This window comes from Echinops telfairi, unplaced genomic scaffold (assembly GCF_000313985.2).
Source record: "Echinops telfairi isolate 266 unplaced genomic scaffold, ASM31398v2 ScPeMD7_21;HRSCAF=78, whole genome shotgun sequence".
NCBI lineage: Eukaryota > Metazoa > Chordata > Mammalia > Afrosoricida > Tenrecidae > Echinops > Echinops telfairi.
In genome coordinates this window covers 7,517,931-7,541,380 of record NW_022103918.1, presented here as the reverse complement: position 1 = coordinate 7,541,380, position 23,450 = coordinate 7,517,931, and the positions used below count along the sequence as shown (strand labels likewise).

Here is a 23,450-nt window from a genome sequence, read left to right as displayed (position 1 = left end):
TTCCCTTTAACTATTCCCTCTAACTCACCCTACCTATACTTTCTTATTCGGTATCAATTTTGAAGTCTGAATTTTTATTTTATGAAGTCAAGGAATTTTATTTAGTGTACTATAATGCAACCTGGTCTAAATAAGTTTTTAAATGCATGAACACATAAATGAAGGAATGCAATAGTTGAAATTATCTTGAACCTTATTTGATTTTTTAAAGAAACATTAGTATAGAAGTTTCTATATTCTGTTCTAAAATTATTTCAAACTGTAATTGTGAAATTATTTTGTGAATAAAAATTATGTGTTTTGAACTGCTTTCAAGAGTTTCCTTTAAAAAAGATAAATATCTGTTTCTAGAGGGTTAAACTCAGAGGGAAAGAAATATAATTATGGAAAAATCAGGTTCCCTCTCTCTCCATATTCCCTACACAAGCATTCTTCGACACATTTTAATTTTATTTAAAAAGAGTTCTCAAACAAACAAACAAAATGAAGTATACTGCCATTAGTCAATACAGACTCATAGTGACCTTATAGGACAGGGTAGAACTGTCCCTGTGAATTTCGGAAACTATTGATTTTTTATGGGAGTAGAAAACCCCGTTTTTCTCCAAAGGAGCCACTGGTGATTTCGAACACTGGATCACAGGCCATCTTATAGCCACTATGCTGCCAGAGCTCCTTAAATACATTTTTCTTTAATTGCATGGTAAAGAAGAAGAAGATGGAGGAGGAGAAGGAGGAGAAGAAAGAGGAGGAGGAGAAAGAGAGGAAGAGGACGGAATTTTGACCGCTAGAACATTTCACCTTTCTAGCAAGGTTTCAGGTGTATGATCAATTGGTGTGACTGGAATACATATTGAAAGGCCTGAAATAAAGGGGAGCCAAAACGTAGCCACAGTGTTGATCTTGGATATATTGACACGCACTTGAACCGGGAGACCAGAGTGAAAAAGGACTCAGCTTAATAACAGAGCACTGGCGTCCAGCTCCAACCACCACCTGTGTTTCTTCCTTATTATGGCAAACGATGATTCTACCAATGATAAGTCTTCCATAGGTTATTTTCACGTTATCAAAAGTTACTAGCCTGCCATTCATAAAACGATATTTTTGATTTTCCACATAATCCTCGCTAAAGAAAATACAGTAACAAAAATGAAAGAATAAAGGGAAATAAACTCCATTACCTAGGTGTACAAAGCCAATATCCACATACAGTTTGGCACATAAGGAACCTAGTAGGAAGCCAAAAATCGGTCCTATAATTGCAACCGTCTGCACACACCCTAAAAAAGAAAGAAAGCAAAAGCTATTGTTTTGTCTGATTTTATAAATTAGCAGCTTCTTAAACAAGAAATGTGAGCTAGCGTTAGCAGTTAAAAAATACATCGGTTTCTCATTTGGGTTCTTAATTTATCAATTTCATCAGGAAATGAATTCTTGTTTGCTGGGAGGGAAGAGTGAACAGCTTTGAAGGCACTGATTATCTCTTAGTAAGAAAATAACACCTAGAATCTGACAAAGCCAATTTCAGAAAATGCAGAGAAATGTATTCTCTAGGATTTGATCCTCTACTGATAAAAATCAGAATTTTACTAATGCTGACAGCCTTTCAAAAAAATTTTTATGGTCAGCTACATTGCAGACTTGATTGAACAAAAACACTGATTTCTTCCATGTAAGTGAAAATGTGCATGCCTTCACTCCGGGTTTCTCCGGGGCCATTTGGGGGAGCAGTGCTTGAGCCGATCCCTAGAGGCAGCTAGCAAGGGAAGGAGGCTTTTGAACGGGAGAAGGGGCTGCTCTCAGCACACTGAAGCAGCCTAGACGTCCTTGACAATTGGAGCAGACTGTCTGACTGACACTATTTCTAGGAACTAGCGTTTCCCCGCGAGATGTCTCCTCTTTGCCTTTCATGTTCCTGCAGTTTAATACGCCCATATTGCTGGGAGAGGTAGTTGTCCATTTGAATGAACTGGAGGAGTAAATAGCGGACATCAGAGCCTTCCCTGGATCTGATAGCGAGCAACAAAAGGAAGCAAGCAGGCTCTGGTCTTTGACAGGAAGGCAATTCCTAGGTTCATTTGGCTGCAACTCTTGTCCCCAGAGTCATTTCTTAGCACATGTAATGGAGCTTCTGTTCCGCTTCCAGCGCCTGCTGTGGACTGACGTTTCTGCTGGAGCCAGACCCTTGTTCTTAGCCACAGCCTACTTGGCTAGGATCAGAGGCTTCCAAGAGTCCTCGCGTGTCAAGCCAGAACCGGATGGTGCAGTTGTTTTTGCTATCGCTCCTCGATTAACTTAAGTCTTGGTTTTCTTTCCATGAATTTGAAGCCCACAAATGATCCCAACCCGAGAAATTACTACCAACGTGAGAGAGCAGCTCTTTGTCACCCTGAATTTTACACTGTTTAAGTGCATCTGACTTTGTTTACTATTATTTTGGTTTTTGTTATTTTAGCCACTAGCCTACCCACGGGGACCTCCAGAGACCTGAGACCTTGCTCTTGGATTTTCTCTATTTCCTCCTGGTGACTGTTGAGATTCCAGAATCCCTTACCTTCCATCATTCATAGAAAAATGAAATAAAAATTAAAAAGCTGCTTTACAAAATCAGGTCTTGTAAAATGGGGTCCAGTTTCTAGGATTTGGAAAAAATACGTATACAATGTTAAAGCTGAATACTATAGCAGGATAATCATGTGGGGATAAGGGCCCACGGCATCGCAAGTGCACAGAGGTGAGGATAACTAAAGGAGGTCCCATACAACACTGAGGTTCAATTCATAACTATTGTTCAATTTTTAAAAAGGTTTTTTTTTTTTGTTTTAAAGTTTTTTTTTTCTGGTTCAGGTATCATCTCATCCGATTTTTAAGAGTGTACTTCCAAATTGGGTGGCCTCAATAAAGTCGCTGGGTGTGAAGTATAAAACGTTCAATGCTCAATGTGGTTTCTAATGGAACAGGAGAAACCAGGTGCACTGACTTTCAAGAGGCTGAGTGAGGGGGTTACCGATGTAGAAGGCCGCATTGTCTTCATGGGCAAAGTCATCCAGGTAGGTGATGCCCAGAGGCTGGATGGGGGTTTCTCCTATCCCCCGAAGAAGATTTCCCAGGAAAACATAAACCCACATGGAGGAACCGGCATCCGTTTCACATTCTTAAAAGGAAGCAAACACGAGGTTTGGAATTAGATGGATAGCAAGGTTAAAAATGGAGTCCGCATCGCAACAATTTACTTTACTGAATTGCAACAATTTGCTTTACTTTATATTAGATTATAGACGTGAAATCTGTAATAAAAAACAAAACGCAAACTCACTGCCACCGACTCGATGCCTACTCATTGCGATGGTGTAAGACAAGGTAGAGCTGCTCTGCTAGGCTTCTGGGACTGGGACTCTACTGGAGTCGAAAGCCCTGTCTTTCCCGCAGGGAGAAGCTGGCGGTTTCATAACTTATTATAATATATGAGTTTGGGCAAGATTAGAAAACGCTTTATAACTTTAGATTTTATGCAGTATGAAGACCCCGAATTCTGACTCAGGAACTCTACATCATTTCTTGTTCCTGTTCCTTTTAATGCTCATTTTCTCTCTTTCTTTTCTTCCAACACTGAGTTCTTTGAATTCTTATATTCTAACAACTCTTAGTATCTTCTTAGGGACAAAATACAAAAGTATAAACAAAACTTTACTCGTGTTACATCATAAAAATACTTCCATTTTCAGCAAAAATCAAGTTTCATCAAAAATTCAAAAATTCCTATGACTAGTACTCTCAATTGGACAGTCTTGTTCACAGTTATATCTGTTTTATAGTGAGAACGGTGAATCTTTCTGCTCTCTTAAAGATTTACAGTCTCAGAAACACACTGGGGCCACTCAAGTCCGAATTGGCTTGATGCCAGTGAGATTTGAATAGGGAGTAACCATCTTTTTGGACTATGGAAACAAAGTCATGTAAGAATTACAAAGGATTCAATCTGTGGCAAGGATCCCTTGTGGCACAATGGTCAAGTGCTCAGCTGTTACCTGAAAGGTCAGAGGTTCAAACCTGCCAGCGGCTCCAAGGAGCAAAAGAGACAGCAAACTGCTCCATCAAAGAGTACAATTTAGGAAACGCTATGGGGAAATTTTATTCTAGCAAATAAAGTTGCTCTCAGAACTGACTTGATGACACAAAACAATTAGAAATGCATTGGCAATACAGCTATTCTGGTTTTAAAAAAGAGCATTTTGACATTATTTTTTAGAGTAAAATGAAAAGTGAACAGCTTTAAAAGGCTTCTATAAAGGTCATATGCTAATATGACCATGTGAAGTAGGATAATGCTCCCCACATCATAACTTAAGTGTTACTTTAAAGACTTTAGTTATTTTAATAATAGTGATACCATCAATGAGCCCCAACAATAACGACTTTGGAAAATGTCTTCTGTACCAGGCTATTATGGATTGTATTATAAATCCTAATCCCGGTGGACGTATTCTCATTTTGAAATAGGGATTTCTTTGTTATACTATTGAGACCAGATCAGGATAGGGGTGTTTTAAACCAATCACCTTTGAGATATAAAAGAGCAGTTTTGGCGTAGGAAGAAGTGGGGAAATACCTACTATCTGAATACAAAGGAAGCCAATCAACCTGCTTCCAACCCAGGAACTCCAAAGGTGGTTGGCTAGAGACATTTGAAAAGAGAATTTTCCCCCAGCACAGGGAGAGAGCCTCCCCTCCAGCTGGTGGCCTTGGATTGGGAAACCTAGCCTTGGGGATTGTGACAACACTTGTGATGCTCCATTAGAGCAGCACTCAGAAACACAGGCACTTGAATAAATGGCTTACATGCATTACTCAATTGCATCCTCTTCACAATCCTATGAGGTAGGAGTGAGTTCCCTACCTTAAATGCGATGGCCCAGTATGGGCTATTTGAAGAACTGTCGTGAATAATCTCTGTGCAGATGAATATGACTACTGAGCAGTTATGTTGGCTCTAGTCTTGATTCTGCTCCCTTCTTGACATGGAATAAAGTGACCATGCATTTGGCACTTATTTTACCTGGATTTTTATTCCTTTTCTAAACACACGAGGCAAGTTCTTTTCCTACAAATGGACCCTAATATCAATTCTAGCCCTAATATTTTTATGATTCTATGAAGGTAGACATTTTAGTTTTGTGCCACCCAACACCCAACCAAACACTGCCCCTGCATCAGTTCTGATGCCTAACATCCCTGAAGGGCTGGGTCGAGTGGCGCCTGTAGGTTTCTGAGATTGCGCCTCTTTACAGGAGTAGAAAACCTCACGTTTCTCCCTCCAGGTGACTGGTGGCTTTGGATTGCTAACCATTGAGTTATCAGGTCCATGCATAACCCACTACACCACCAACATTGTAGCCACTACTGTCCAATATAATAACAACTAAATTTAATTTAAATTGAATAACATTTCAAATTCAATTCTTAAGTCAAGGTAGCCACATTCAAGTTCTCAAATACATATGTAGCTGGTGGCTTCTATATTGGACAGCACAGATATACAACCGTTCCATTATGAAAGACATCACCTAGTGAACAGCTTTTCTCTATTGAATGGGGAAAATTGAGTTGTGAATGTTGTATTTTTGAGAGAGTCATGTTTATTATATATCCTTCTTTGTCCACTAAACCCAAGGAGCAGGGATTTCAGAGAGTAGTCCCTAAAGAAAAGAGGGGAATTCATATGCTGTATATGATTTGAGTCGTATAAATTGTGAGAAGACTGATAATACCAAGCCTACCCCACGGCAGCCCTTGCTATTCTATAAGCTTCCTAGAGTGCAAGGGAGAAGACAAATTGAGAGAAAGTACTTGGTATTCTTCTAGAGGCTGAACACAGAAATTAAGTAAATTATAGAGGAAAACTCTATTTCTCTCAAATCAAAGGAATGGGTTGGGAATTAAGGGTGCTAAAGTAGGTGTTGTGGTCCATCAGAAACTGCTAGAAGGCCTTGCCAGAGTTACTAGCAATTAATAGTATTTCTTCCTCTGAAATTTGATGGCCATTTTAAAAGGCCTCTACTACTTTATATGCTAGAAATTTTAAGGCGTTACATACAATATTTTCTCAATTTAGGTAGTTATGTTTTTGAAAGCAAAAATAAAATCAAAATATTTGTCACAGCAAGTTTTGACAAAAAGTGCTGACTTAGTCAAATTTAGTTTTTAAAAATTATCTTACCGTTATTCACTTTAGATTGTGGCTTTTCCATGACTGAGATTGGTCGTGGATCATTTGTCTCTGGGAGACATGGAGAGATGCTGAGAGTGGAGTTGGAGGAAGAAGAATATCTCTCATATCTGTACCTACACAAAAAGAATGATTGCTTTATTACAGAGTTATTTGTGTCATGCTTTTAAAAAGTGCATTCGTGCTATGTGGCTTAGTGTATAGCGCCTAATTGAGATGGCAACTATTCCTCTACTTATCACAAAGCCAAACTCGTATTTAACAGCAGAACTTGATAGGTATCCAGAAAGTCTGGATCATAAATAAGAAAAGTGTGGATGTCAGAAGAGACTCTAAAACATGGTCTTAATCATAGAGTAGCTAAAGCAAATGGAAGGAAGGATCAAATCAAGGGGCTGACTAGAAAATTCCAAAGGGCATCTTGAGAAGACCAAGCCAAATATTATAACAAAATGTGTAAGGATCTAGAATTAGAAAACCAAGAAGGAAAACACTCAGAATATCTGAAACAAAAAGAACTCAAGAAAAACTCAAACCTTGACTATGAGCAAGAACCAGGGGAGCAGTTTAAGCTGCATTGAATGCAGCAGCCCCCCCAAAATAAAAAGGCTCCAGAAATGGCCAGAATATCCATTGAAATGTGTCAGAAAGCTGAAGAACTGGAAGCATTCACTTGTCTATGCTAGGAAATGTGGAAGGCAGCTATTTGGCCAACTGACTGGAAGAGATCCATATTTGTACCCATTCCAGAGAAAGGTGGCCCAACAGCAGGCTCAAACTATAGCAGATATCACTGATATTGCACACAAGTAAAATTTTGCTTAAGATCATTCAGCAAAGGCTGCAGCAATACGATGACAGGGAACTGCCAGAAATCCAGGCCGGATTCAGAAGAGGATGTGGAACAAGGGATTGCCGATGTCAGATGGATCGTAGCTCAAAGCAGAGAAGACCAGAAAGATGCTGTATTAGTCTGGGTACTTTGGAGAAACAAATCCACAGCAACTCATATATAAGAGAAAGTTTTATGTAAAGAAAATGTGCATCACGAAAACATCCCAACCCAATGCTGCCCAAGCCCACAAGTCCAACATTAACCCATTAACCCAACACCAGTCCACAGAGTCCTCCACCTGACAAAATAGAGGCAATGATGCTGACTGCAGGAGGAAAGCTGAGTCAGTGAACGGATAAGCATCTCAGCACTAGCAGGGGTCTCCACACGGCTGCTCCAGCACCCAGGGCTGCATCGGGATAGATCCATGTGGCTTCTCCTTGGGGATGTCTTGTAGGAAGTCAATCTTGCAAGCTGAAGCAGGGAACTGCTAAGGCAGCTGCACCTGGTGCGACCATCATAAAGCAAGAGACCCGAGAACTAGAAAGGCGAGGCTCACCACCCATTTATCCCTCCGCCTTTCAATTAGCCCCACAAGTGATTATCGGCCAGGTTGGCACAATTAACTAACTCAGATGGTTACTTGTGTTTCATTGACTTTGTAAAAGCCTTCGACTGTGTGGGTCACAATAAACTGTGGATCAATTTGAGAAGAATGGGAAGTCCAGAACACTTGTTTGTGCTCATTTGGAACTTGGATATGGATCAAGAGGCAGTTGTGTGAACAGAATAAGGGAATACTGCACAGTGTAAAACCAGGAAAGTTCGCCAGCATTGTATCCTCTCACCATACTTGTTCAATCTATATGCTGAGCAAATCATCAGACAATCTGGATTATATGAAGAAGAATGTGGCATGATGATTGGAGGAAGGCTTATTAACAACCTGCAGAATGCAGATGACACCATCTTACTTGCTAATAGTGAGGAGGAATTGAAGCACTTATTGATGCAGATCAAGGATTTTAACCTTCAGCATGGATTACAACTCAATGTAAGGAAGACCCAAATCCTCACAACTAACCAATAAGCAACACCATGGCAAATGGAGAAAAGGTTGAAGTTGTCAACGATTTTGTCTTACTTGGACCCATCATCAATGAAAGTGGTGGTTCAGAGATCAAAAGATGTACTGCATTGGGTAAATCTGCTGCACAAGACCTCTTTAGTGTATTAATGAGCAAAGATGTTACTTTGAAGACTAAGGTGTACTGAGCCAAGCCATGGTATTCACCATTGTATCACATGCATGTGAAAGTTAGGCATTGAAAAAGACCAGAGAATAATCAATGCATTTGAAATATTCTGGAGAAGAATAGTGAAAGTACCATGGAATGGCAAAAGGACCAACCTATCTGTATTGGAAGGTCAGAGTGCTTCCTACAATCATGGATGACAAGACTTTGTCTTACATACTTTCGACATGTTGTCAGTTGAGAACAGTCTTTGGAGAAGGACATCATTTTTGGAAAAGTGTAAGGGCAACACAAAAGAGGAAGGCCCTTAAAAGATAGATGAACACAGTGCCTGCAGTAATGATTTCAGGCTTAGGAACATTTGTGAGGATGGTGCAGGTCCATGCAATGCTGCCTTCTGTTGTGCATAGGGTTGCTATGGATTGGATCTGCCTCCATCACACCTAATCATACTGGGCTAGTTAAAGACCTAGTTTAATGAACAAAGTAAGTTATTTACTTTTGTAAATAACACCAACCACACCTGGGCTAGTTAAAGACCTAGTTTAATGAACAAAAGTAAGTTATTTACAGGGGATAATTTTAATTATAGAAATGTAATCCTTTAGATACAAAGAAGCCACACTTGCTGAGTCATGATTATCTCTGAGTCAGAGAAAAAGAAGTAATTTAACCACTCATGACCAGTTGCACATTTCATTTAGAGATACAGCTTTTGTAGAACAGCTACTAGGCTGATATATGCACGGAGGTTTTGAATAATTTACCGAGATTGTTCCCTGCTTTCCGTTTAGACTCAACTCTGATTCATGGAGACATTACGTACAATACAACATCTATTGTCTACAATATATTAATATATTTCTAATTCTACCATTCTCTTTGTTTTGGGGGTTGTGATGGCAGTTGGGAAGAAGATCCAACGTTAATGGTAAGACTGAGTTTATTCTATCTATAGTCCCTAAGATCCACACTTTCACTCAGATTATCTTTCATGTTATCTACTTCATTAGCACCCTCTTAGAAGGTAGAATCACTGCTAAACGGGTATTACAAGATCATCTTGACACTCATTATGTTCATGCACTATATAACAAAGGGCTACTATATAGTAATTGTCTGCAAAATTAATAGTAAAATCTATTCAGTGTGATAGAATGTATGGGAATATCCTAAAATTTAATTGACTAATGGATTATCATATATTAGTGCTACTTAGTCAATGATTCAATGGGTTCATGAACTCCATTGCAAAGCAACAGTATTTTTTTCTGTGACTTTGAATATCAATGTTTAAGGAAAGAGATTAATCATTTTGTCATTGTTTTACATAGTTCCCTGAGCAAAATAAGCTAAGAGCTATGCAATGGGAAAACTGATTTTCAAACTCTTTGCTCCACAAAGATCATTTTAACATGAAATTTTTGATCAGTATGATTTTCTTTTAAAAATTTAGCATGCATTGTACCAGTGTCTCAAAGTAATTAGAAAAGTGATTGTCATGATGCAGTTTTTATTTTATTTTAAAATTTTATTTCTTCACAGTCCCTAGTAATCACTGATGTTCTTTTTATCTGAGTAGATTTACCTGTTGTAGATATAAAGGAAACCATAAAATATTTATGTATTATTTTGAAATATCTTAATTATTTGAGGTTTCACCATTCAATCTACCAAAAAAGTAATTGTTGTAAACATGACCGCTTAGATTTTGAATAAATAGATTTTATGCTAGTGTCACTGTTTTCATTCAATACTATCTGTGGTATTCTACACCACACACACACACACACACACACACTCAGGAATAAACTCATAATTTTAGTCTTCAGTTTTCTGAGTTGTAAAAAGAAGACTATAGGTGGTGTGTAGCTATGTGAGCTCTGTTGGATAAAGAGGAAAAGAAAGGATGGAACTGAAGAACAGTACTTTGAAAGCCTTTAAATTCGGGATTTTTGTTCTGACTTGCATTCAGATCCCGACTGACATGGTCTTGACCGATGAATGAAATCCTTTCTCCAGAAACATCCCTGTTTCCAAGCTTGCCCTGGCAGGGTCCGTTTTCTAAGCAGAGTCCACACGCTCCTTCAATGCTATGTCAGCTCATGTCATGCTGCTCATCACCCCTCTCCCCATCGGTGTCCTGTCTCACTCAGGGGAGAAGTTAAAGTCCTTGCAACTGTTTCCACGTCACGTGGGCTCTGGAGTGCACATTGCAAGGTTGATGGTTCAAACTTACATCTGTGGGGAAAAGATGAAGCTATCCGCTGCCATCGAGATTCACAGCCTTGGAATCCCTGTAAAGGGTGGCTGTGAGCCATAATAGACTCCAAAACAGTGGGTTGAATGTTGGGTTGACCACTCAGTCTGCCTTACCAATTACCAGCTTCAGCAGCAGCAGCAGCAGCAGTTATAGAAGAACAGAATCTAACACCCGCTGCTGAGTTATTGGATGAGAATCTACATTTCAGCAAGATGCATATCGGGGTCCTAAGATCTCATAAAATATCAGGGAATTCATCCAAGATTGGAAGAAAGTCTCTCCAGATGATTCAAATGTTATCCAAGTTTATAAAACAAGTTTGACATCTTCTCTCATTACCCCTTTACTTTTGTTAAGTGAACTGGGTGAAATAAAAGTGAACCCAGCCTGTGAGAGGAAGTGCCTCATGTACTGGTACTCATGGCTAATAGTAGGTTCTGAGAGACAGAAGGGGAGCCCAGGTGGCATAGTGGGTTGCACATTCGGCTACTAATCACATTTTAAATCTAAACATAACACCTTTATGATGAAACCTTTGCTGGTCATTGGTTCAAACCAAATGGCTTAATTAGCTAAGGAGACTTAATGATAACATACATCAATAATGACACTGCTACTAATAATATCAAGAACCTTAATAGGCATTTTGTGCAAGTTTAGAAGAATGGTGTCTTGATGATTATTTTAAAATGTAGCAACTTGGACCTTTAAAAGTTACGTAATACATCCATGGTCACATAAAACAACCACTGATCCAATTCAATCAATTCACTTTGAAGTCAAGAATGTATTGATCCTTTGAAACCACTTTCAAATTTCAATGCTTTTTAGTGATGAGACACTTTTTGAATTTTGAGCACATATCTACCAAGAAGCCCAATGTATAAAACAGAAAACTATGGCTAAAACTATGGTTATATAGTTAAGGTAATACCTTTATGATTAAACCATCGCTGGTTAGGAGTTAGGCAGAACAGAAGCTCAGTTCTTCAGCCTTCTCCTCAATGCTTTGTCTGCCTATTATAACACCTATGAGGAAGGTCAGTGAGCTAAGGAAACTTCTGCTCTGTGAAAAAGAGATCGGAGGAGTTTGAAGAATAGGCAGGGATCCATAGACACTGATAATGAGTCTGGGAAATCATCCAAGAAACAGTAGGAAATCTGTTCCATAGATTCCACCTTCACCGATCAGTTAGGCAGGTCAAAAGAGATTTGGAAATCCAAAGAAAAGTTTGGGCTAGATCATTTCTAAATGTCCTCCTCTCAAACATGATATGATGCAATGATTAAGAACAGGCAATAGTCAAAGTATGTTCACATTGTATATATTCTCTTGTTACTCACATCTCTAGTGACAACAGAGCAGGGAGGTGGTGATAATGTGCATAAAGAACACTGGTGAAGAAGTCAGCAGATTCATTTGAAGGCTCAGATTCCATGCTCACGAACAACTAACATCAAGAATGTTAAGAAATTCTCCAAGTCAAGATCCTTTGCTCAAAAATAACATCGATAGGTTGTTATCCTACCCCCTAGATTGTTTTAAATATAAAAGGATGTAATTGCATGAAAACATTTGGAACGACTGATGTTTTATGTGAGCAGTGCCCTAATGGAAGTGTCAAAACCAGACTTTTAGAATGGGGATTACTGGTAAGCCCACTAGTTCTACTGAGTGAGAATTGTCCATGAGATTATGTTTGGACGAATTGATAATATAACCTGGGGCTCATTATCACCCCGACAAGAAAACCATGATTCATCGCTTATTACTCAGTTGGATCATTTGGCATTTAGCATATGTTAATTTCTTTTTACTTTACATTTTACCCCCACAAAGGAATTAAAGCTTATGAATCAAAATGCTTAGTACAAAACTTCTTTTCAATCTCATGGAAATCAACACAATTCTTACCACATAGCAGCTGATCAATAGGTAAGTTTTACAGATAATAAAGACAAAAGTAAGATTCTAAAAGTGTTCTGAAATAATGCCAAGGCGGATGCAATAAAAATGAGACATACATTTATCATGGATTTGAGCCATGTACTAGTGTCTTGAATTTAAATAATTAAGTAGAGTCATAAAAAGGGAATCGGTAATGCAGTTTGGGGCCAAGGTGAGAAGCAGGCGATCGCTCTGCACTTACTGTCCCATGAAGAACTGTGGCATCGCAATGAGCAGTGTCCCGACTCCCATGATTAGACACCCCGCTCCGATTATTTTTGGCCTGTGAAGTTTTGCTCCAAAGTAGCTAACAAATGTTATAACTAAGAGATTCCCTTTGGAGAAAAACAATGAAATGATCACACGTAAGATCATTTAGAAAATGTCATTGGCATACTTATAAAACCACATGTATATAAGTACATGCATGAATGCTGACAGGAGGTAAAAGATCTAGCAACGTTTTGTTTTGACAGCAACATGCACCCAGTCCATTTCCCCCATTGTTTGCCTGTCCTTTCTTTAATCTTCACCCTGTCTTTACTCCTTTGTGAAAATCTTTTCACTATCTATCTTCCTACTTCCTTTTCTCCCAGCCTAGTTTTTGTCCTTTTTGAGCACTGAATTAAAAAAAAAAAAGTCAGGTTCTTCAGTTATTAAAGTTTCCACTAATTTTTAAAGAAGCAAAGCTCCCAATTGTTCTTGAAATAAACATTACATCACCTCTACATACCTGTTATTCCCTGTGGAGAATGTAAAAAAGCATACTTTACTCATTTTATTCTATCAAATTATGAAACCCATTTACACAAATTCTTTAAAGCTTTGTTCTTATTTATGTTATTTGAAGACAAAACTCAAAATAAAAACCAAAATGACTTCACAAAGACTTCAGAAACACACCTCTTTTATCACTTCAGTGTAAACCTGTAACACACCTTTTATGAAAAACAAAGTCTCCATGAAGAATACAATTAGTACACTAGTCTACTTTAGTATATTCCATAATATATATATTTAGGTGTCTTGAAAGATAAAGAATATGCTTTTTGGAAGTGGGAATGAGGCCTTTCTAAATGTCTCTAGTGAAACATGCAATAGATTATTATTTCATTGGTGATGGATATTACTGATGAAATATGCCTTATGCCAGGTGTTCTCATGCTTTGGTATACATGAACATTACTGAGATGGGTAGTTGGAGAAATCTGACTTGTTAAACAGATAGATTCTTGGCATTCTGATTACCTGGATCAGGGTCCAGGCCACGAAACCTGCATTGTTTATGCTAGCTCAAGTGTCTTGACTGGAGGGAATTCCTGACACATGCTTTGATGACCATTGCTCAGGATGTTAGAGTTTCAAGCCCTTTATGATGTCGTGCCTCCCATGTGGGCTGCTAACCACAAGGTCAGCTGTCCAGTAGAGGCCTTCTCTGTCCATCCAGAACCTCACAGGGGCAGTTCCACCCTGTCCCACAGGTTCACGATGTCAGAATGGGCTCGATGGCGATGAGGTTTTCTTGAATATAGTTTTATCCATTTTCATTTGTGATACTTATTTTAAAACATACAGTGCTAGCTAGAGTAAGATTTCAGCAATCCTTTAATAATTGATTATGATGGCTGAGGGGTGGCTTTGCCTAGGAACTCTCCTCTACGTTGTCAATTGTCCAGCCAGTGTTTCCTTACATCTGTAACGCATCTTGTCATTGACGACTGTGTAGTCAAATCTCCAGCTTAGTCAATGGAAGAAAGAGCAGTGATTTTTTTTTAGCCTTGAGGACAGTCATAATGACAATCAGAAAAGACACTTGCACATTGACTCAAGACATTCTGACTCTGGGACAAATTAAGGTTTTTTTAAATTTTCTTATTTTAAAAAAAAGTAATTATGTCTGAGAGTTCCCATTTGATATTTAAGTATTTAGTCGGAGATATTTTATATTACCTTAATAGTTACCTCTAGATTTTTGTTAATGAGTTACAAAAAATCCAAAGTGTGGTGAAAGATAACTTTCAATGTATATGTAATGCCTACCTTCCTTCCTTCTGGCTACCCTACCAACACTTCCATGAGGAAGGACTCAGGTTTGCAAGGCTGCTTCCATGTTGCATGTCATTTGTATATCCATTAAAGTTCAATTATTTCTCATTTACTACAACTCCTTTTGGTAGGATGATGGCAAACATTACTCAAACTGAGATGTGTACTATGAACTTGAAAACACAAATTGTTCAGCAGTAGGAAAAAACAAATCCCTTCACTTTTCTGAAAATTCATCATGGGAAGCTGACACAGGAGCAATTAGAAATGTCCATTGCCTTGTCTCTGAGTCCCCAAGAGGCAGCAAAGACAACAGAGGGTTCTATTTTGTTTATTTCAAGAAACACCGAGGAGCTGAAATTTCTCAATTCAGGAAGTAAGTAGCTGGGATTATACTTTTAAAGTACTACAGCACAAATAGTGACTAACATTACTTGGGTCTTTTCAAGCTGCATGAAGTTAGTTGCTAATCAAAGAGACACTGGAGAGTAGAATTTTCATTGCCAGCTTTGATCTGTTGTTCTTGTTAATTGAATTCCCTTTCTTATCCCCCTATCTAGTTTTTAGACAGAAGGCAAAACCCTTTAATGGTTTAATATCTTCTTAAAACATTGTAATACATTTTCAGAGTCCATTTAGATTCTTCCAAAACATTTTAATGGAATCCTAGGGCTAACAGGATACATAAGGGTTCTATAACAAGATTCCCAGCACTCCCCTGCAACCCCCGCCCCCCCCATATGCACTTTACATTGACAGTACCACCAATCTCTTACTTTCTTTCCTCCAAGAAACTCCAATTGTGGGATCTAAATCATAAGTCATACAACAATAAGCTCTTGGGCTAGGGAACTTGTCTATTGGCCTGAGCAGGCAATCTGCCTCTACAATAACATTAAAAACCTGCGAAGCCCAAAGTTATGCAGTCGATTCTGACTGGAGTCATAGGAGAACTGCCCCATAGGGTTTCCAAGGCCATGCTTCTGTATCGCAGCAGACTGTAACGTTTTTCTCATGTAAGCAGAGGGTGAGGTGGAAATACTGCCATCTTTAGCTTAGCAGCCAAGCACTAAACCGCTGCAACTCTAACGCTCCTTAATGTAACATAAAGCAACGTCATATTCAGTCCAGATCAAACTTTCCAAATACAGAACTAAGACAGCCAGAACATTTTTGAGCCACGCCTAGAAGGCCAGGAGCTTAAAAATAAGACCAGGTATCTGCCATACTTACCAATTTCAAAACTACCATCAATAACTCCCACCAGTGAAGAAGGAATATCAAACCTTCTCTCTATCTGAGTGATGGTGCTCTTCAGATAGCCTTCCGTCAATGCTTTGGCAAAATAAACAAAAGACAGCGCACCAAGGAACACCTGGAATAGATGACAGTTGCCAATTTAGTCCGAATCCAGTTTGACACACCGTTGGAGAGCTCATAAGCAAAAAGATGAAGACCAGAATTGCGATTGTGGAATCTAAAAGCAGAGTTTCTTATGCACAATTCAAAAGAGCATGGCTAGTACCAGGTTTCACAAGGCAAAGGTTATAGATAATAAGTTACCTAACTTTTAGAAGCACTAATTAGCAGGCTTCTAGAGATTTATGTAATCAGGAGGCTCTGCTCTCTAACTCCTGCAATTCCACACATTCAGACATTTGGTTATCTGAGCGCTGCTCAGCAGGGCTTGATCACCTCACACCTGCACCATTTGTCTTCTTAAGCAAACTGAAATCTCAAAGAAGAAATGATTTTGAAGGACAGTTTCATAAACTAATGAAAAAACCAGTTATAGTCATCTGGATTTCTCTGACTCATTCATTGCCCTCTGACTATAAACGACGGAACTGCCCGTAGGTTTGGACAGAATGTGGAAGCTGCATGCTTCCCAATTTGTGAATTGTAGACCAAATAATAAATACGTCTTTAGTATCATTTATAACTTCCTATTCTCAGGATCCCTGGTGGTGGAAAGGTTGTGTGTTGGGTGGCAATCCACATGGTCGGCAGTTTGAAACCACCAACGTCATGTGAAAAAGACGGGGTTTTCTACTCCCTGTTTTTGACAGTTACTGTCTCAGAAACCCACGGGGGGTGGGGGGGGTGGGAGTGGGGGGTGGAGTCTTCGGAGTTCTTTTACAATACAAGCTCAAAATAATGTCAAAATGGTGTCAGGCTACTTAGCATGAAAGGTTAAATTCATGTACTATGGTAGATCTACCCCCCAGCCTGAAGTACACGTTGATTTTTAAAATTCAAATTCTTTTTGAAATAATAGATCTTTTCAAAATGCATGTTGGTTTTAAAAAAAATGATTCCTTCTGGTCCCACCCCTAGACCTGTAATTGGGCTTTTTAAAGAGTCTTGCTTTGAAAAGAATATTCAGTGTATGTGGAGGCAAAGAAAAGGGAGAGCCAGAGATAAGAATACTAAACAAATGAATCCTACGAATCAAAGAGCGTCTCATAATGTTGCATTTCACAATAATGGTATGTGCACGTTACAATAGACTGAAAAAAGACAACTATTATTGGAGAGAAAAAATGGAACTACTGTTTCTCACATTTAAGTTCACACTCAAGTTAACTTTTAAGAACATGGAGTAAAGAGTGTTTTAAAAACAAAGATCAAAAAGCCCATCTGTTAGACAATGGAACCTACCCCCACAGAGGGGTCGCAGGGAAGGGACGAGTGAATCAGTGTGCAGTAGAGCAGCTATGGATCACACAATATACCTCTGATCCCTTGAGGCTTCCTCACCCCACCCCCCCCACTATCATGACCCCAGTGCTGCTTCCCACTCTGGACTGTACGGGAGCATGTATACAGATACAGGCAAGAGATAAAACTCACAACACACAGAACCCAGAAATAATAATGGGAATAGAGATACCAAAAGGGTAGAGGAAGGGGGTGAGAGGAGGGGAGGAAGGGGTACAGATCACAATGAATTACACATAACCACACAACCCTCTCCAGGGGCAAGAACAACAGAAACCAGAGGGGAAGGGAGAGAGCGGTCAGTGTGAGAGAGGAAAATAATAACAATCTATAATCTAACAAGGGGCCATGAAGGTGGGGGGGGGGGAAGAAAGAGGATATGATCCTAAGGGCTCATTAGAGAGTAAATGTCTAGAAAAAAATGATGACAATATATGTACAACTATGTCTGATACAACTGATGTATGGATTGTAACCAGAGTAAGAACCCCCAATAAAATTATCTTTTTAAAAACAACAACAACAACAACATAGATGAGAAGGTTGAGGGGAGAGGGAGAAGAGAGACAACCACAACAGAAACAACCAGCAGGTGACACAACGTGGAGAGCGCAACCCACAACGTTGGCCATTGTGTCCTCGGGCTGTGGAACCCAGACCGGAGTTTTGTTGTAAATATTTTCACCGAAGTAAAAGAATTCAGAACAAAAAGATCGTGTTGCTGTTCGGTGCCCTGCAGTTGATCTCAACCTACCATGACCCGAAGCAGGAAACCATTATTGAATAAGTTTTATCTACAAGGTCAGAGAGAGATTCTTAACAAAGGAGCAAGGCGTGGTTTTCAAAAATTGTGCCTAAGATTGGTTTAAAAAAGGAGGAGGGAGGGATTCTCACTTCCACTTAGATTATACTGAAGATATCAGAAGAGAGAGTCAAGAATGTCTCCTCCACCGAACTGTTTGTAACTTTACCTTTAGCTCACCACGGCAAGCTTGTTTTTCCTCGGGGCAGGCATAGTCTGCTTTTAAGGAGGATCGGCCAGCAGGCTGCACTGAATTTTTGCAGAATAACTGGATATTTTCTTTGGATGAAGTGTCCATTATGAAAATGTTCCTTGACTTTGACCTGTCAAAACAGATTAAAAAAAATTAAGCACTCATTTCGAACCTATAAAATTGACTACCTAGTTTTATTCCCCAGTGCACTACACTCCTGTAGACACAATCTTGAAGTGAAGCTATCTTTTGTTACCACAGTATATTGGCAACAATTTTCAATTAAAATCTACCAGGATATTCGACTAACCAGTCCTACTATTGAGACTCTAGCCGGCATTCTTTCCTAAGCCCTTCAGTGTAAGCCTAATAATGGGAAAGAATCAATTTAAATGTTGTCTTTGGAATAAATAATGAGGTAGAATTTTGTTAGCTTTGTGGTCTTGCCAGCTTCAACTAGCAGCAAACAGGGAAGGAAGACGAGGAATGTAGTCATTTGCATGTTGATTCGTTAGGCTTCAGTCTCTACACCATCTTCTCTGTAGAGAGTGTAGAAAGCACAGGCATCTGTCATAGATCGCGATAGACAAGTTGTGATTCTCACACATCAGAAGTACCCAAAGTAAGGCTTAAAATAGGTGAAAAGAAGTAAACTACCTGTGTGTATCATTTATTGTAATAAATAAAGATGGAAAATTATTTCTACTGCATGCTTATATATAATTCAGTTGAAAGTACAGTCTTTTAGTCTGCCTTGCAGTAGAGGAGGAAGCCTCCCATCCTATGTTTAATTTTTGCTTCCAATCCTCCCTTTAAGCTTCATACTCTACTTAACCCTGAACTGTATCCTATACTCTAAATTTATCTTCTCTTTGTTCACATCAATATTTTGCACTGTATACCCCCACTTCTTTGGGATTCAGCATAGCTAAGTACATGCATAGTTCAGTACCTATCTGATAAACTAATCTACTTTGAAAATGTATGGCCTTTAAATCAATTCCAATTAATAGTGACCCCATATGTTAAAGAGTAGAACTGCTTCATAGAATTTTCCTGGCTGAAATCTCTCTGGAAGCAGATCAGCAGGTCTTTCTTCCGGAGTGCCACCCACCTTTACAAACCATCCTAGGGGTCTCTCAACCTAAATAAAGGGATTTTAATGTAGAGTAATTTCTGGATCAGTTTAAGGATTATCAGATAAGGACGTTGTATGTCAATGGAGATTTTCTACACCATTGTTACACTAACTAAAGCAATAACACTTAAGAGTCAACATGCCATGTGCTGTAGTATAAATTTAGATTTATTCTGCCTGTGTATCTATCACTGTGACTATGCATTGGAGTCATGCTGTTGTGTACTCACTAAATTTTATCCTTAATAGTTTTAATTCATAAATAGCTCACACTGAAAATGAAGAAATAGTACAATCACTTTGTTTTAAAATACAGAGGTAAATATCAAAGAAAGACCTAAACAATTAAAAGCGGGTTCTTCCAGGGAGTGGGAAATTAGTTGAGAAAGGATGGGCTAGGATGTGATGAGATTTTCTGCTCCTTTTTGATTGATTACTTCAGAAAACCATAGGGGAAGTTCTACTCTGTCCTGCAGGGTCACTATGAGTTAGAATCCGCAGTGAGTGCTTGGCTTGTAAATAATAAAATCCTACCAAAAATTAATATAATAATATATAATATAATAATAAGGGTTCCTGAGGGGTGGAGTAGGGGAGGGGATATCAAAGAGTTCAAGAAGAAAGAAAATGTTTTGAAACTGATGGTGGCAGTAATTTTACAATTATGCTTGATCTAATTGAATTATGGATTGTTATAATATCTGTAAGAACACACACAAAAAAGAGAAAAAATCCCTAATATTAGCAAGTCAACTTTAATGAATATTCTAAAAGTACAGCAATTGGTTAATAGTAGAAACTCTTATTATCCTAAATCATCACATTATAAGAATTCAAAGTGAAAAATTATAAAATATCTGTAGATATAATACAATAAAATTCAGCAATCATTCCTAATGAAAATAACAACAGTAAAACAACAAATTCTAGGAATAAAAAAATAATTCCTCTTTATCATCTCTGTCATATCAACAGTCAACTCTATACCTCCCCTGACTCACTAAACAAACTTTCCAGATAGAACATTGATGGCTCAGTGGTAGAATGTTTTGCCTTCTAAGTGGGACCCTTGGGCTCATTTCTAGCCAAGGCACCTCAAGTTCCAATGCACCCCTCTGTGAGTGGAGGATTATTGCATGTCGCTATGATGCTGAATAGGCCTCAGCAGAGCTTCTGGATGAAGACAGTCCAGGGAGAAAGGTCTGGAGACCTCCATAAGTCTGATCATTAGCCAATGCATCACCAAGGTCTGCGCTGCAGCCAGTTATGGTTAATGCAAGAGGGGCCATGGGGCCATTCCACTGAGCATATTGTTGTCAAGAGTTGGGGATCTGACTCAAGGGAAATGAGCAATAATGACAATTTTCCCAAGGCCAAACTTCCTCAGAACAATGAAAAAAAATATTGAGAAACATTGGCTTGTACGATGTTTACTAGATTTCTCTACTTCAAAAGTGCTGAGTATTTTTAATTGAATTTTTAGAGAGACTCCTTGCTTATAAAGAGACCAAGAAACCAATGTATCTAAAACTCCAACAAGTTGTCATTATATCCATGCAGTAAAAATGTTGAAGTCTCTGGAGATCAGAGCAAAAAAAATAAATACTGTTATATAGAACTATATACATTACAGAGATAATTTTAAAGATAGATTCTACAAAACAGTATGTCTAACACCTTTGTTTCTAAGAAGAACACACACATATACTCACATTTGAATATATAGACAAACACTAGCTTCTGAAAGTTTATAAAGAATGGTTAATAATGATTATTTTTGGTTTAGGTAGAATATTTTTAAGGGACACTTTTTATATCCATATTTTCCAATATGTAGTCACTGAATATTTAGTGCTCTTAAAAATAATAAAAATTTGATATTTCTGAGTAAGAAATGTGTATATTATAAAAAACTTAAAATACAAAACAAATTGTAGTAAGTTCACAATTTAAATTAGATATTGGTTCAATAATTAAACTATATAATTCAAATTAATCTATTGATTTTGAGGTTCAGATAGTATATCATTTATCAGCCATAATGCAAGCTCATTACCAGAAGATGCAAGTAAAATGCTTAATCTTGACATGTACTCTCAGCTATATTTGACTATATATGAATGCAGTCACTCATCCTTAAACATTTTAAAGGGCTACTTACATCTTGACTATTAAAGAGAAAAAAATCATTTGGAAATAACTTAAAATACTAAAATATAATTAATATCATTATACTCACAATTATTGACATAAAATCACTAATTAGAATAAGAAGTGATAACAAAAACAAGACAGCTACTATCATTCTAATTGATGTTTCATTGGGGCAAAATAAAATACAGCTTAAAATATTGGAAATACTGGAAACATAATTTCATCTTAATGACAAACATGCAGATCATCTCAGGTATATTCTATTCCCAAGAAACTATGATTCCTTAACCATAGCAAGCTTCATGTTTACCCCAGAAGGGAAAGGAAGCCAACGGCACAAGGAAGTCTTGGCTGTGCAGACTCTCTCCTCATTTGAAATTTCAGAAACAGAGAAAGCACATACAGTTATTTAGAAGGATTGGCATTTGGAAAAGCCTCATTTCTTCTGTTGCTACTAGGATGCACTACTCCAGGAAAAGATTCATGGGAAGTTTTTATCTGACACCTGAATTTGAAGTATAAATGTTTTTTGAAAGCCAAAGAAAATCAGGTCAAGCAGATTTTTATGAATTTTAGCTTTCAGAAAAAGAAAATTCAATTTATTTCAGTCTTCAAAGAGTGCAGATGGCTTGGAAAGGAAGGTTGTACTTGGATCAGGCAGCAGCACTCGACCTCTGTGCTCTGATCCATTGACTTATATTTTATTCAGTAACCCTCAAGGGCAGCTGCAGAGAGAGCCATACAGGCACCTACACCTCATCATTCTCATTTCTTAGTCATCTTGCCTGAGGGACACTTCTGTACAGAAACGTTTCTAGGAAAAATAGCATCCATGGCAATTGGTTTGAAATTGTCTCTCACAGATACAGATGGAAATTGTGATAATCAACAGCAGCTGCTCACTGGTCCTCCATCTCCCGGGCATGTGCCATACCTCCCATGCCTTAGATACATACAGGTCTGCTTCTGTATAAACTTCTCTCCTGAACACCAGGATCCTTGCTCGGAAAACTAACCTTCTGATACTTGTCCAGGAATACGTATTACTTAGAAAGCTGATTCTCATGATTCAATTACTGATTTGAATCAGTTCCACAGATCTTACTAAGCATATTCAATAAGTAAGAAACATCACACATTGAGTCACATAATTCCCCTTGGACAGAAAATGATATGGCTCAAGAAGTTGAGGGACCTTTCAAAAGATACCCAACTAATAAGACTCAGAGTAAAATTTTAAGGCAGACCTGAGTTTATCTGCATGTCTCTAACTTTAACCAAATCATCTTCTGTCTCCACCAACGTACAGAGGGGAGCATCACTTTGCAATAAGAACTTGTATGGCTCTGGCACAAAGTGAGAATCCGGAGTAATTGTCACATACTAGAAAAGAAACAAATCTTACCTGGAGGTGGCGATCAGACAGCCAGTGCCTCTCAATGAGCTCAGCAAGAGACAGGACCGCAGTCCTTAGACTGACAGGGGATTCAGAGGTGACTTCTACAACAGCTTCCTGTGGGTTTGCCAGGTGACGAGAGCCTGGACAGATGGACAGAATAAGACAGAGTAGTTAGAAGAAAGAAAAGGTGAAGGACATAGTTTCACCTCTGGGCAATCTTGTCTCTTTCTCTTTCCTCCTGGCCTCTTTTCTCTGGCAGACTGCGGAGAACTGGCAAGGCTGGCAAAGCCACTGACATGCATCTCAGCTCCCAGGGCACAGAAAGAGCTGAAGCCTTTGAGCCATTTCTTTGCAACTTGCTGCAAGTTTAAGGCCACACGTGATAAAGCTTTTTTTATGGGAGAGTGAAAAAAGAAAAGACCACTTGTGATCTTACTTGCTGATCCCAGAAAACATAGCTCTGTAG

General features: G+C 38.5%; 1 protein-coding gene across 2 annotated transcripts in view; it reads right to left on the bottom strand.

Annotated features, from left to right (window-relative positions):
- Window positions 1–23,233, bottom strand: part of SLCO1C1 (solute carrier organic anion transporter family member 1C1) — a 64,258-nt gene extending 41,025 nt beyond the window's left edge. For both annotated transcript variants that reach the window (XM_004713787.2, XM_045288486.1), the window contains exons 1-7: window positions 22,991–23,233; window positions 18,270–18,423; window positions 15,811–15,952; window positions 12,734–12,866; window positions 6,221–6,345; window positions 3,011–3,157; window positions 1,185–1,283 (exon numbers count right to left, since the gene is read on the bottom strand). In XM_004713787.2, coding sequence (XP_004713844.1) covers window positions 1,185–1,283; window positions 3,011–3,157; window positions 6,221–6,345; window positions 12,734–12,866; window positions 15,811–15,952; window positions 18,270–18,398 — 775 coding nt within the window. In that variant the 5' untranslated portion in view covers window positions 18,399–18,423; window positions 22,991–23,233. The remainder of the gene's footprint in view (window positions 1–1,184; window positions 1,284–3,010; window positions 3,158–6,220; window positions 6,346–12,733; window positions 12,867–15,810; window positions 15,953–18,269; window positions 18,424–22,990) is intronic.
- Between the last annotated feature and the right edge of the window lie 217 nt (window positions 23,234–23,450).